Source organism: Molossus molossus, unplaced genomic scaffold (genome assembly GCF_014108415.1).
Source record: "Molossus molossus isolate mMolMol1 unplaced genomic scaffold, mMolMol1.p scaffold_m16_p_6, whole genome shotgun sequence".
In the NCBI taxonomy this organism is placed as follows: domain Eukaryota; kingdom Metazoa; phylum Chordata; class Mammalia; order Chiroptera; family Molossidae; genus Molossus; species Molossus molossus.
Window position 1 is genome coordinate 52,988,464 of NW_023425399.1, and position 14,830 is coordinate 53,003,293.

The window sequence follows — 14,830 nt, forward strand, 5'->3', positions numbered from 1 at the left end:
TCTCAGCAGCTACTACAAAGTTACTGGCAGATCTTGGATCAGAACTCAGTATCCTAGTCCCAGGCTCTTTCAAATATAGGCCTGAAACAGGCACAGCAGTACATACCTCAAACCCACATCTGTAGGCACAATGCCAATAGCAACAAATCTACTTAAACAGTAGTCTCTAGTCTAACCAGCTAGGAAGAAAGGGATTCCATGAATCTATTACTAGCTGAGTTCAAATAGCCACCCTTTACATAACAAGAAATAATTAAAATTTCTACTGTGACCCCAAACTATAGGGAGGCCTAGAGCCCTAATGCCCCCTCAATTAGAGAAGGAAGTGGCAAATGTTCATGAAGGACATGGGTTTCAAGGACATAGTTTAAATCCAAGACAATCTGTTAGCTCAAATTTCTGAGAAACACTTACCCAGAATCTCCCAGGATGATAACCTTCAGCAACACTTTCTTCCTAGAGGTCATCCTTCAAACTAAAAAAAGAAGAAAGCACTGTAAGTAGGATGAAAACACTAAGGTGAACCACTTTCCTTGGCATAAACATCTAAGCGCTCCAAGAGAACTGTGCCGTGAACCTTCCTGCTGGTGATTTTCCCTTCTATCTCAGAGCCATTATACACAGCAGTACCAGTCATTAGAACTCTAGACCCCCAAATAAGGCAAAAGAGCCTGGCAGGGCAATCCTGCTCCTGGGAGTAGTCTGAGAGAATGGACTGTCCCACTTGGATGTGGGATCAATTTGGATTAATGCATGTTTTCATCTCATGACACACATAAACTAATTACTAAAATTCTGCGGCATGCCAAAAAATATATTTTGTGTCAATCTGACAAAAAATAGGTGTAATTTTGATTCATTCATACTGGATGGTTATGTTATGTTCACAGTTGTCATATTTTTATTTGATAATCTAAGGGAAAAGAGGTCAGTGCCCCTGACTAAATAGTCAGGTATTACATATTTTAGAAATTCTTGCAGTACACCAGTTAAAAATTGCTAAATTAATGCTCCAGTTTACTCAGCTACATCCTACTTCCTTCAGGTCTTCGCTCAAATATCGCTTCCTCAGAGAGGTGATCACTATATCTAACGTAGCACACCCCTTCCTATTATTTGCTCTCTATTCCTATTTTCTGCCTTATTTTTCTTGAGCATTTATCACTACTTGATATTTTTTTGTATCATTTTGTCTGTCTTCTCCTTCTTCTAATAATCTTCATGAAGACAGTTTTAGTCTCCACTGTATCTCCTGTGCCAAGTAGAGAATTATTATCAAATAGGAGTGCATGAATAATACTTGACTTTGAAGCTCTTGGAACCAGCTTCTTCCAGAAAACCTTTCAGGCAGCCCTCCCATACCATCTTCACCAGACAGGTAATCTTTGTTTAATGCTTGTCCACAACTGGCCACACCATCGTCTGTTTTATTTATCAAGACATGGCTCCTATCTTAATTACCTCTTAGTCTCAGAGTCTGACTCGGTGACTTTCAGAAAATGATGGGCTCTCAGAAAAGTAGGAGTCCTAAATTCTGGACCCCAACATGATCGACATATCTGAAGACTGTTAGAGGAGAACTCCTCCTCAGATAATTGGAATCCCCAATGTGAGTCTTGTGTTCTCCTGTAGAATCTGGAATTCAACATTGAATGTGAGTGCCCTCAAAAATGGCATCTTACTCCTTCTGAGAACCCCTAATTTTGGTCCATTATCCTTAGTAGACACTGAAATAGCTAGGAGACTATGAGTAACAAAGTAACATTCAACTCTTGCCTTCAACAGAACTGGGGAAAATAAGTGTTTCTACACAAACAAATAGGTAAGGAAGTAGATCCAAAACAGCCAAGAATGGGTCTCAGAAAAGCTATGTTTTAGTTTTATTTTTAACCACTTAGCTTCCTGAAGGATGAGGCTGATAGTTCTCCTACCGTGGGAATGACTTAATCATGAAATTCAGATCCTAGAGTACCTAAATTTTTACTCTGGCTTTGCTACCTATTATTAGCTGTGTGACTTTAGGCAAGTCATGTAACCTCTCTGTTGGGATAGGATATAGAAATAATGGTTCTTATGTCCTGAGGATGATGTGAGGCCTGAATGAGTAAAATGCTCAGGACAGTGACTAAAATATAATAGTAAATGTTGACTGCTATCATTTTAATGTGTGCCAAATACAGAGATGAATAAATAACCTAAGAGTGCAGTGAGTCATAATCCTTTTGCTGCTGAAAGGTATTGATGGCTGATGACTGATTGGGGTAGCAGTTGCTAAAGGCTGGGGTGGCTGTGGCAATTTCTTAAAACAGGACAATGAAATTTGCTGCAACAATTTACTCTTCCCTTTCACAAAAATTTCTCCATAGCATGCGATGGTGTTTGATAGTATTTTACCCACAGTAGAACATCTTTCAAAATTAGTCATTCCTCTCAAACCCTGTCACTAATATATCAACTAAGTTTATGTAATATTCTAAATTCTTTGTCATTTCAACACTCTACACATATCTTCTACAGGAGTACATTCCACCTCAAGAAACCAATTTCTTTGCTGAGCCATAAGAAGCAACTCCTCATCCATTCAAGTTTTATGAGATTGCGGAATTTAGTCACGTCTTCAGGCTCCACTTGTAATTCTAGTTATCTTGTTGTTTCCACCACATTTACAGTTACTTCCTCCATTGGAGTCTTGAACCCCTCAAAGTCATCCATGAGAGTTGGGATCAACTTCTTCCAAACTGCTCTTAATGTTGATATTTTGACCTCTTCCCACAAATCATGAATTTCTTAATGGAATCTAAAATGGTGACCCCTTTCCAGAAGATTTTCAGTTTACTTTGCCCAGATTCATTAGAGAAAATCACTATCTATGGCAGCTATGGCCTTACAAAATGCATTTCTTAAAGAATAAGACTTAGCCCAGCTGGTGTGGCTCAGTGGATTGAGCATTGCTCCATGGACTGAGCGGTCTCAGTTCGATTCCTGGTCATGGTACATGCCCAGGTTGTGGGCCAGATCCCAAGTGGGGGGCATGTAGGAGGCAGCCAACTGATGTTCTCTCTCATTGATGTTTCTGCCTCTCCCTCTCTCTTCTTCTCTAAAATCAATAAAGAAAAAAAATTTTTTCTTTTAATTATAAAAAAAGAATAAGATTTAAAAGTTAAAATTACTCCTTGATCCATGTGCTGCAGAATGGATACTGTATTAGCAGACATGAAAACAAAATTAATCTCGTACATCTCCTGGGTGACTAGCCACATTGTCAATGAGCGGTAAGATTAAGAAAGGAATCTTTTATTCTGAGCAGTAGGTCTCAGCAGTGGGCTTAAAATACTCAGTAAACCATGTTGTAAGCAGATGTGCTGTCATCCAGGTTTTTTTGTTCCATTTATAGAAGATAGGTGGAGTAAATTTAGCATAATTCTTAAGGGCCCTAGGATTTTTACAATGGTAAATGAGCATTGACTTCAACTTCATGACATCAACTGCATTAACCCCTAACAACAGAGTCAGACTGTCCTTTGAAGCCAGGAATTGACTTCTACTCTTGCTATGAAAGTCCTAGATGGTATCTTCTTCCAATATAAGGCCATTTCATCTGCAGTAAAAATCTGTTTAGTGTAGCCACCTTCATTATCTAAGCTAGATTTTCTGGATAACCTGCTTCAGCTTCTACATCAGGACTTGCTGCTTCACCTTGCACTTTTATATTATGGAAATGGCTTCTTTCCTTAAACCTCACTGACCAACCTCTGCTAGCTTCAAACTCTTCTTCTGCAGCTTCCTCACCTCGCTGTCTTCACAAAATTGTTCTAAATTAGGCTATGTCTTAAGGGAAGGTTCAGCTGGTTTGATCTAGTAAGCCCACTAAAACTTTCGCCACATTAGCAACAAGTCTGTTTTGTCTTCGTATCATTCATGTGTTCACTGGAGTACCACTTTTAATCTTCAAAAACTTTTCCTTTGCATTCACAACTTGGCTAATTGGCACAAGAGGCCAAGCAGCTTTCCATCTATCTCAGCTTGCGGACATGCCTTTCTCACTGAGCTTACTCATTTCTAGGTTTTGATTAAAAGTGAGAGACATGTGACACTTGCTTTCACTTGAACACTAAGAGGCCACTGTAGGGTTATTAACTGGCCAAATCTGTTCTATTTTAGGGAATAGAGAGGCCCAAGGACAGGGAAAGGTGGGATAATGGCTGGTTGCTGGAACAGTAAGAACACACACAATTATTTATATTTTACATTCACGGTCTTATATGGGCATGTTTTGTGGTGCCCAACCCCAAACAACACCACAAACAATCACAACATTAACATCAAAGATCACAGATCACCATAACAAATATAATAATGAAAATTTTTGAAATACTGGGAGAATTACCAGAATGTAACAGAGACATGAAGTGAGCAAATGAAGCCAATAGACTTGCTCAAAGCACAGTTACCACAAACCTTAAACTTGTAAACAACCAAACCAAAACAAAAAGAAAAAAACCCCACAACATCTGCAAAGCACAATAAATCGAGGTATGAGTTTATATTCCAACCTACCTGTTATCCGGGGAGTCTCACACCCCCATCTTCCTCCCTAGGGACTGCCTTAACCAAGCTTTAAGAGTTTCAACCCAAGGTCTGATACCAAATTTTAGACCAGAGATCAGAATGTCATACTTGGGACAAATTTCAAATCCAAAGAAAGGCAAATTAAGGCAAGGGATAAATAGAAGATGAAAAGCTTTGCAAAGAAATTCTTGAGGAATATTTAAGAAAGTCACTAATTTTGAGATGGGAAAAGGGATTTCCATAATTTGGTTTAGGAAGTTTCACTGGTATAGGAATATTATTTAGTATTAGAAACAAAGCAAACAAGAAATACACAAGCTCCCTAATCCTGCATGACAGATTTCATGTTTGTTTCCTTCCACCTTTTTACTCACACACAGGTTGCAAGTTTGTCTGTGTGGCCATCTTGTCAAGCTGACCCTCCTGGGCAACAGAGGAGCTTCTTTCCTGACCTGCAAATCCCAGTCATAGCAATCCCTGAAACGACCTGAGGATGTAGTGTGAAAATTGCATAAGACCCCACTGTAACAGTTGCAAAATCTCAGCACACATGTTCCTCCCACATTTTCACTTAGGGCTTGCTAAACATTTGGAGGTTGTTGCAAATGGTACTCAATACCAGATCTGAAGAAATCACACATCTGGTTTCACCAGGACACTGATGGCTTTAAACTGGTTAAGAGCTATGTTTTTGTACTTAATGTTCTCCAGGATCAAGAATGAGACCCTTGTGTCTAGAAAAAAGCTAAGAACAAAACAAAACTCGAACACAACTTTTGTCACAAGAAGCTGCTCAAGCAGCAGTGCCATTAAAATCTCCACTGGCAGTTTTTGCTTCCTGTAACCCATTTCTATCACCATTTTCATGGATTTCTGAATACTGAAATTACCTTTTTTAAAACCTATAAAGTAAAAAAAAAAGGAGGGGGGGCGGCGGCAGAATAAATGGAAGCTACACAGACTATGTTTCCCAGGCCCAAACTAGAATTACAACTAAAATCATTGGGAAAAATGAACTGAAAAGCAGCTGGAGAGAACCCTTATAACCAGGGACAGAAAGAGGACAACAAATCGAGCCTGGTAGGAACTGCGGAGACACAACAGGGTGGAATGGGAGCCCATGGATGGCAGCTGAGTGCTGTTTTAGCTATGAGCAGTTCCCTCTGAAAAGTCAGGGGTTAAAACCCCAAGCTGGCCCTGCCCGGTTTGGCTCAGCGGTTAGAGCGTTGGCCTGTGGTCCTGAGAGACCCGGGTTTGGTTCCCGCTAAGGGCGCGTACCTCGGTTGCAGTTTGTCCCTGGCCCTGGTCGGTTGTGTGGGTGGCAGCCACTCGATGTGTTCCTTTCACATCGATGTTTCTCTCTCTCTCTCTGTTCCTCTCTCTCCCTCCCACTCTACCTGAACAAAAAATGGAAAAATGTCCTCGGGTGAGGATAAAACAAAAACAAAACAAAAAAAAAACACAAAAAACAAAAACCCAAGCTGGCTCCACAGCACACACAGAGTGGTGGGACAAGGAAAGGTGCCCACATAACACCTGGCTGATATCACCAGAGCTGAGGCTTTGTCCAGCAAGGACAGGTGCAAAGAAAAAAGGCAGTTCCCTGAAAAGCCAGAGCACTAAATGAGCTTCAGTCACTCACCTTGGGCTTCCGGAGAGGGAAGGCGGACTGGGCTGGAACTGTGTGAAGAGAGTCCGGAGCTCCTGGCTCAGGAGAGAGCTAGAAAGGAGGACACTGGAAGTTTTATGCTGAATCACTCCCTCAGAGGACAGTAGCCATCTTACTCAAAGAGCCCCTTCCCAAAGCCCCAGGGAGAAGCAAGAGCCCCTCTCTCAGGAATTTAATACCACCAGGCCAGGCCAGAGAAATGCAAATTGAGAGTCATTAACAGCTACAGCCTTGCTGGTATAACTCAGTGGTTGAGCGTCAACCATGTGCCAAGAAGTCGCTGGTTCAATTCCCAGTCAGGGCACATGCCCAGGTTGTGAGTCCAATCCCTTATTGAGCACATGCAGGAAGTGGCCAATCAATGTTCCCTCTCATCAATGTTTCTACCTCTCTCTTCCTCTCCCTTCCTCTCTCTCTAAATAAAACCAAAAAACAAAATAAAACAAAAGAAAAAACAGCTAGAGACTGCCAGCAAGCAATTGCCCCACCCACTGGAAATCCTCTTGCCCTGCACACCTGAGAGATTTTTCATTTAGCTGTGGGCTACAACCCAAAGTTCATCAAGTAATGAAGACTAATAACCTGCAGGCAAAAGCTAGAGGATAACTAAACCTCTCCTGGGCTTGCAAATCTACCCAGGAAAAGTAAGACTTGACAATTGTGTTTAACATGGGTCTTCTCACACTCATCCAATAGACATCTCTCTAAACAGGACATACAAATGGCCAAGAGACATATGAAAAAATGCTCAATGTCACTAATCATCAGAGAGATGCAAATTAAAATGACTATAAGGTATCACCTCACACCTGCCAGAATGGCTGCCATCAACAAATCATCAAACAACAAGTGCTGGCGAGGGTGTGGAGAAAAGGGGACTCTTAGTACACTGTAGGTGGGAATGCAGACTGGTGCAGCCACTAGGGAAAACAATATAGTGTTTCCTCAAAAAATTAAAAATGGAACTGCGATTTGACCCAGTGATCCCACTTCTATGAATATATCCTCAGAAGCCTGAAACACCAATCAGAAAAAATATATGTACCCCTATATTCATAGCAACACTATTTACAATTGCTAAGGTCTGGAAACAGCGTAAGTGTCCCTAAATAGATGGGTGGATAAAAAAGCTGTGGTACACATACACAATGGAATACTATGCAGCTTTAAGAAAGAAAGATCTCTTATCCTTTGAGACAACATAGAGGGACCTGGAGAGTATTATGCTAAGCAAAATAAGTCAATCAGAGAAAGACAAATACCACAAGATGTCACTTATTTGTGGAATATAATGAACAAAATAAGCTGATGAACAAAATAGACCCAGAGACATAGAAGCAGGGTTCAGATCGACAAACCTCAGAGGAGGTGGGCAAGAGGAGGGAAGAGATAAACCAAAGAACTTATATGCATATATGCATAACCAGTGGACACAGACAACAAAGCTGTGGGGGGAGGGGGGAATTAGGAGGAAGGTGTCAATGGGAGAAAAAGGAGAAACATCTGTAAGAAAAATAAATTAATTAATAAAATAAAACCTATAAAGTTAGAAATGTTTAACTGGAAAATAGTTTCCTAATGTATGGACAACTTCTTTTTTCAGGAGAAAATGAATCAGGCAGAACAGAAAGAAAGAGTTATTGTATTACAAGGTCCCTGACCCCTTTACCTTGGAGATGAACATTTTAGATAACATCCATTAATCTGGTTATATGTAGTATCTTTTAAAACCTTTCTAGAATAAGATATATTCAGAACACATGTTCTTCCTTCTGCTATCAAACCAAACCTCATCAGTGTGCTTCAGAATGAGTTCCCTGGAAGAACAGGCATTTTGGGGACAAACACTGAGAGTACTCCACATAATGAACTGATTCTTTCCCTCAAGTATATTTCTTGTGTAATAAATCAAAACCTTGAAATTCCCTCCATTAGCCTCGAGTTACCCCTTTTTTCATCTCTGAAGCAGAGAAGCCAACTGACCATATAGGCAGACACAATAAGGAAACACCAAGCTGGTAAAAGGTCAGGGAAAACACTGTTTAAGGGTCTGGGCTGGATTAGTGAGGGCAGAAAAGGCCAGGCAGAATGCAAAGAGGTGTGTGTGTAGGGTGAGAACAAAGGACTGATGTGGGAAAAAGAAGAGCAGGGAAGGGGTAGTAAGTTAGGGGTCAGTAGGCCATTTCAAAGTCTGAATTTCTGGAAGTAGAACAATTCTGCATGGTTATCAGAGACATACAAGGACTAGGCTAGGCTCAAGTGGAGGTGAGGCTCTATAGGGTGTTACAGTATCAAAGAGTTGAAAGTAAAGTTTTTGTAAAGCCATGAAGATGACAGTGTAAAAACCAGAGAATTAAACTGAACCAGGTTTTTATCATATCCAAGGGTACAAATCAATTAAGTGGCAGATCTGGAATTATCAGGTGTCAGTGCAGTCCCAAATATTTAACCATGCTGTTCTGCAATACTACCAAGTATCACTGAAGAGAGGATTCTAATTCACCAGAACTGGGGAGCAGTCCTTCATTAGGCAATTTTTTTCATGTTTCTATTGATTTTTTTAAGAAAGAGAGATAGAAACATTGATGTGAGAAAGATATATCAATTGGCTGCCTCCTGCATGCCTCCTACCTGGGATCGAACCCACAACCTGGGCATGTACCCTGACTGGGAATCGAATTGGGGCCTCTCAGTTCAACCCATTGAGCCATACCAGCCGGGCTCCATCAGGCATTTTTAAAAGCTCCCTTTGGCAACTGAGGCAATAATCGCTGTTCTGATTTACATGTGTGTCTGATACAAAAATTGTGATGATGGCACAAAATATCTGAATAAATGTTAAAGGTTCAACAAGACTGGGACAGTTAAACCAAGTTATTTTCTATAGTCTATTAACATTTTTACTTGCTTGGTGTTTCCAAGTTGCCTACCTATAAACAGTTAGATCTTTCTTTTTTTATATATTAAAATTTTTTTATGTTGACATTATTGGAGACTTCCCCCATTCCCCCTCCCCCACCCTTTGCTCACCTCCACGTACCCCTGCATTCCCTCCCCCTTGGCCTTTACCACACTACTGTCTGTGTCCATGGGATATGCATGTATATTCTTTAACCAATCCCTTCAACTTCTTTAGTCAGTCATCCCCACCAACCGCTCCCTCTAGCTCTACCAGTGTAGTCCATGTGTCACTAGATCTTTTTTCTTTTTTTAATTACATAGTTTCCCTCCAAGTTTTCTAGTACCCACCTGGCACCATACAATTACTACATTACTACTGACTATATCCCTATGCTGTACTTGACACACTCATGAACAGCTAATTCTTAACCAAAATGATGATTTTTGTACTGTCCTGTCCCCTATTCACCACCTCCAATTAAAATATTGAATTGTAGAAAATTCAGGTTAAGTACAAAGAAATGAAAAAGAAAAGCCACTCACAATTCCATCTCCTAGAAGCAATTACTATTAGCATCAAGGTATAGATCTTTCTAGTATTCCTGCAAATGGTTGAGATTATTCTGTTTATAATTTTGCAGTCTGTTTTTCCTACATTAAATATCCTCCCATGTTATTAGCACTGAGATTGCATATTTCAGCATATGGGTAATTCCACTCCTTTCCTTGTTATTAAGCATGCAGTTGCTTTTAATTTGATAAGATGAAACTATGTATATAATCTCACAAATGTTATTACTCAGGTAAACAGCATAACTATTTAAAAAAATTTTTCTTTATTGATTTTAAAGAGAGAGAAGGGAGAGGGAAAGCAAGATAGGAACATCGATGAGAGAGAAAACATCAATTGGCTGCCTCCTGCATGCCCCCACTGGGGTTGGGCCCATAACCTGGGCATGTGCCATGACCGGGTATCAAACTGGGGACCTCTTTGGTGCATGGGTTGACGCTCAACCACTCAGCCAGCGGCTGGGCCAGTATGAATATTTTAAAGGCTCTTGAAATATACTGACAAATTACTTTCCAGAATAAGTAATTTTCACCCCCATCAGCAATGAAGTAGTATTTTCATTTTACCATACCCCAACTATCATTAGCACAGATTGTTATCAATCATATACAGACATACTTCAGAGACACTGTGAGTTCAATTACAGACCACTGCAATAAAGTGTCTTAATAAAGTAAGTCAATCTTTTTGCTAGTAGAGGATCTTGCCTTCAATTTGTAAAAACAAACAAAACAAAAAACCACAGCATCTGTGAAGCACAATAAAATGAGGTATGCCTGTAGCTACAAATGAGGGTCAACAGGTTCTATTTGCATTTCTTAGATTAGTTTAGTCAAATATTTTAACCATGTATCTCTCAGTTGTCTGATGGTCTCTGTCTATTTCATCTACCAGAATATAATTTACTGCATGATCTAAACATAGCATTGGGAAGGAAACATCATAGAGACACAGACTTCGGAAGTAGTAGGCTTCTGCAAAAGCACCATTCTCAACTTTAACTAGCATGAAACATCTCCATTCCATTTTCTTTCCAGAGTCTATGCTCTTTCTGTCCCTGAACATTAGAGAAGACCCATCTTGCCTTTAAAACCAATAAACTTCAGGGCTCAGACTGAGGTAGGCACGCAACACTGGCTAATGAGGTTTTGGAAAAGTTTACAGGATGAGACCAGAAAGGCACCTGTAAAGCTGAACGGTAGTGTCTGTTGTAGGTAGTTTTTTAAGCTTCCCACTGAGGAATCAGATTAGGGTCTTGGGGCCCAAACAGTGGAAGAACATAACCTATGAAATAGCAAGAAATAAACACCACTTACTGAACATGCTCTGTACTATGTACTGCACTACAGATTTTACTGATGTAATTCATTTATTCCTCACAACAAATCATCGAAGGTCAAACTCTCATTTAACAGATGAGAAAACAGAAGTTCATAGTTAGTCACTGGGTTTATAAAAATATTCAGATATAAGACTGGAGCCCAGGACTGATTACAATGTCCCTCATCTCAGCCACTATGTTGGGTTGATAACCAAGATCAAAAAAGGCATTTCAGCCCTGGCCAACCGGTTCAGCAATTAGAGTGTCTGCCCTCAGACTAAAGTGTCATGGGTTCACCGGTCAAAGGCACGTACCTGGGTTGCAGGTTCAGTCCCTGTCCTCGGCCAGGGCTGTGCAGGAGGCAACCAAGTGATGTGTCTCTCTCACATGGATGTGTGTGTGGGTGTGTGTGACTCTCTCTGCCTCCCTCCCTCCCACCTTATCTAAAACTCAATGGAAAAATATCCTCAGGTGAGGATTAACAACAACAACAAAGGCATTTCATGCTTCAAAATAAAATAGAGGGTGAGATGGTGTGCCCAGGACAAAACAAGACTGGCATGAGTTGATAACTGAGTGGAAGGCTGCAGAAGGTTCATAATACTATTCTCACTACTTTTGTATGTATTTAAGCTCAAACAGACCAATTTTGATGTATGTCAGCTCTCATCACCAATTGCTTCTATTGAAAGCTCACTATGTGCTTATATCCCGCGTTTTATCTGTATATATCATCTGGGGAAGCATGATATAGTGCTATATATGGGATCATTGCAAGATGTTCAGTGTGTCCTTTGGAATGAGAGTTGAAATGTGGCCAAGGGTTAGCAACTGTAAATACTACAAAAGAGGAAAAAGGGTGAAATGTAACAGACTGGCTTGAGTTAAAAATAAAAATGGCTCCAAAGCTCTAAGCCCAGGGGGAGAAGAAAGAGAAATAATATCATTAAATAGGCAAGGAAGCCAGAATTTTACTTTTAAGCAACCTTTGCTTATTCTGCTTTCCATAAGTCACCTAGAGCACCTTCAATGATCTTCAAGTGGCTAATCCCTAATTTCCCTTCATTCAATATAACTCTGTTTTAGAATAATCCTAAAGTGTTAAATCTAGGTTCTATACACCCAGGGCACCAGAGTTTGTAGCTAGTTTTTTTGTTTTTTTATTTTACTCTTTTTCAGGTCAAATGTTGTTCACTGAGAAGTCCCCTGTGACCTCCCCGAGCCCAAGACACACTCAAGCCTTCCTTCCACCAGCCTCCATTTCACTCTCTTTCAGTACCTGGGGTAGCTAAAGCTCTACAAGGCCCTGCCTCAATCCTAGGCTTGTGTAAACTGGGCAGGAGTCAAGAAGGCCATGCCCCCTTTGGTTGTCCTTTTGACAGCAAAGAAGCCTGTGGGCAATGTAGAACTGGAAGACAGCCACCTGCAAGACTATCTCCACTTCTGCTGTCACCGCCAAAAGAAATTCCACTATCGAATCATGGTCCTCTAAAAGCTCTGTGCTAATCGATGAAGTGGCTCCACTTTTTCTGAGACAGTGGAATTTATACAAATTGAAATGCATGGCCCATTTATAAGGCATAACGTGCATGATACAAGTAAGACTTTTACTATAATGACACTAGAAAATAAGACTGCTACTCCATTGTTCCACTTGTTAGAACTACTACTACCTCTAGAGTAAAACTCATTAGAAAAGTTACTAGAAGCCTTCAAAAAGATACTCTGAGGATCCAGGGGACAGAAGTACACACTCTTTCACTACATTAAAAATATCTAATGACTGAAGCACATTAAGGAGTTGCCCAAATATTTCACAGAAACAATTTAATTCCTCTCCTTTTTCTACAGAGTAAAGAAACTCTAATATATGGTTTCTGATCATACCTTGAATAGAACTCTTAAGCCCCATTACTACCAATCAGTTATATTAATCTTATTATATGGATTCATTAAATAAATATCAAGGGCAAGAATGGACTAGACTATAAGCAGAAATCACATGAAATGCAAAAGTAAAACACTATTGTGATAAAGACATGCTAAATGCATTTTAAAGGTAATGACCTTAGTTGAGAGAGGGAAGGATTCCCCCAGGAAAAACTGATGAAATCTGGATCTGTAGGAGAAAAAGAGAGCAAAAGAGTTTTCCTGGCGGAAAGAACAGCATATACAAAAGACTTATTGTAGGAAAAAACAAAAATCTGGAGGTACATGGCCAGATCTCATGGGACCTGGCAGGCCATAGCAAGGCCCTTAAACCAGAGCAATGAGAAGCCCACTTTTTGAGGATTTATTTTTTTTATGTATGTATATATGTTTGTATTTTTTGTTAATCCTCATGCGAGGATATTTTTCCATTGCTTTTTAGACAGTGGGAGGGAGTGGGGGGGGGCACACATCAGTGGGTTGCCTACTGCCCAACCCTGACATGGGCCAGGATCAAATCTGCAACCCAAGTATATGCCCTTAGCTGGAATCAAACCCAAGACCCTTCAGTCCACAGGCCGAAGCTCTAACCACTAAGCAAAACCAACCAGGGACCTTTTGAGGATTTTTAAGCAGTAATATTCATATTGAGAAGTAATCACCCTGCCTGCTGTTGTGAGGGAGTGCTAGAGGAGGAGACACTATGGTGGACCAGTGAAGAGGCTACTGTAAACTTGAAGCAAGGATGACTGCACCAGTAGTGAAAGTGAGAGAAAATGGAAGCATTTTAGGGTATGAAATAAAGATGGACAACATTAAGTGATGGACTGGACTGGGAAGAGTGCAGAAAATGAGGAAAATGCCAAGGAAGTTGCCTAGGTTTATGTCTAATGCACCCAAAAGGGTCTTGGGTTAGAAAATTCTAAAAAAGAGACGAGTTTTTTGGAAGGGAATTGTGTTTGAGTTAGACATGCTAAGTTTGAAGTGAACCTGACAAAGACGACAAGGTCTTCACTCAATTAAGTATGTGTTTTAGGAGACTTCCGGTCAAGATGGTAAACACTGTATCGCTTCCTCCCACAACCACATCAAAGTTACAACTAAACTACAGAACAACCATCATTCAAAACCGCCTGAAATCAAGCTGAATGAAGTCCTACAACTACGAAATTAAAGCAGCAGCCACATCCAGACTGGTAGGAGGGGCGGAGGCGATAGGGGTGGCGGCGCAATGGGCTGGTCCCACACCCAAGAGTGGCAGATAAAAATCAAGAGGCTCGCTCGGCTGGGAAGATCTTTCCTGAGGACTGAGGGGTCCCCGTCCCACACCAGGTGCCCCGTTCAGGGTTCCAGTGCCAAGAAGAGAAGTCCCCATAACTTCTGGCTGGAAAAACCAGCGGACACTGAGGCTCAGGGAAGCTGGCGGCTGGAGCCCTAGGCAGCTCCCTAAAGGGCCCGTGCGCAAACATATCGGACTCTCTCCCTCTAAACTTGGAGGGGAGGCAGCTCGAGGGGCACCAGAGTCATACAGGGAAGAACTGAGCTGTTTGGCACTGGAGCGAGGGCTGGAGAGGGGGCTTCCTCGGGGACAAACGTGCTGTCAGAGGCCTTTGTTCCTTTGGTGAGCCCTTCCCTGGAGCAGCAGATAGTCGCCATATCTGGGACTCCAGCAACCTGGCTCACAATGGTAGGCCCGCCCTGGTGACTCCTGAGGCCCCGCCCTGCCCCACACAACTTTCAAGCCCACCCAAGCTGTTGCCACTTGCTTAACCATAGGATTGGCCTGTTTTGGATCCTGTTTCAGGTTTCTCCTAAATTCTTTCAAACGAGCAGCATCTGGTCTCAGCGAGCCCCATACCTCTCATTAAGT

General features: G+C 41.2%; 1 protein-coding gene across 5 annotated transcripts in view; it reads right to left on the reverse strand.

Moving 5' to 3' along the window:
- RAB7A (RAB7A, member RAS oncogene family) overlaps positions 1-14,830 on the reverse strand; it is a 90,178-nt gene that overhangs the window by 27,197 nt on the left and 48,151 nt on the right. For 3 of the 5 annotated variants that reach the window (XM_036244041.1, XM_036244044.1, XM_036244043.1), the window contains one exon: positions 415-475. In XM_036244041.1, coding sequence (XP_036099934.1) covers positions 415-467 — 53 coding nt within the window. In that variant the 5' untranslated portion in view covers positions 468-475. Of the gene's footprint in view, positions 1-414; positions 476-4,943; positions 5,057-6,211; positions 6,279-14,830 lie in introns of those variants that run through there. The other 2 variants (XM_036244040.1, XM_036244042.1) reach the window with 2 other exon arrangements.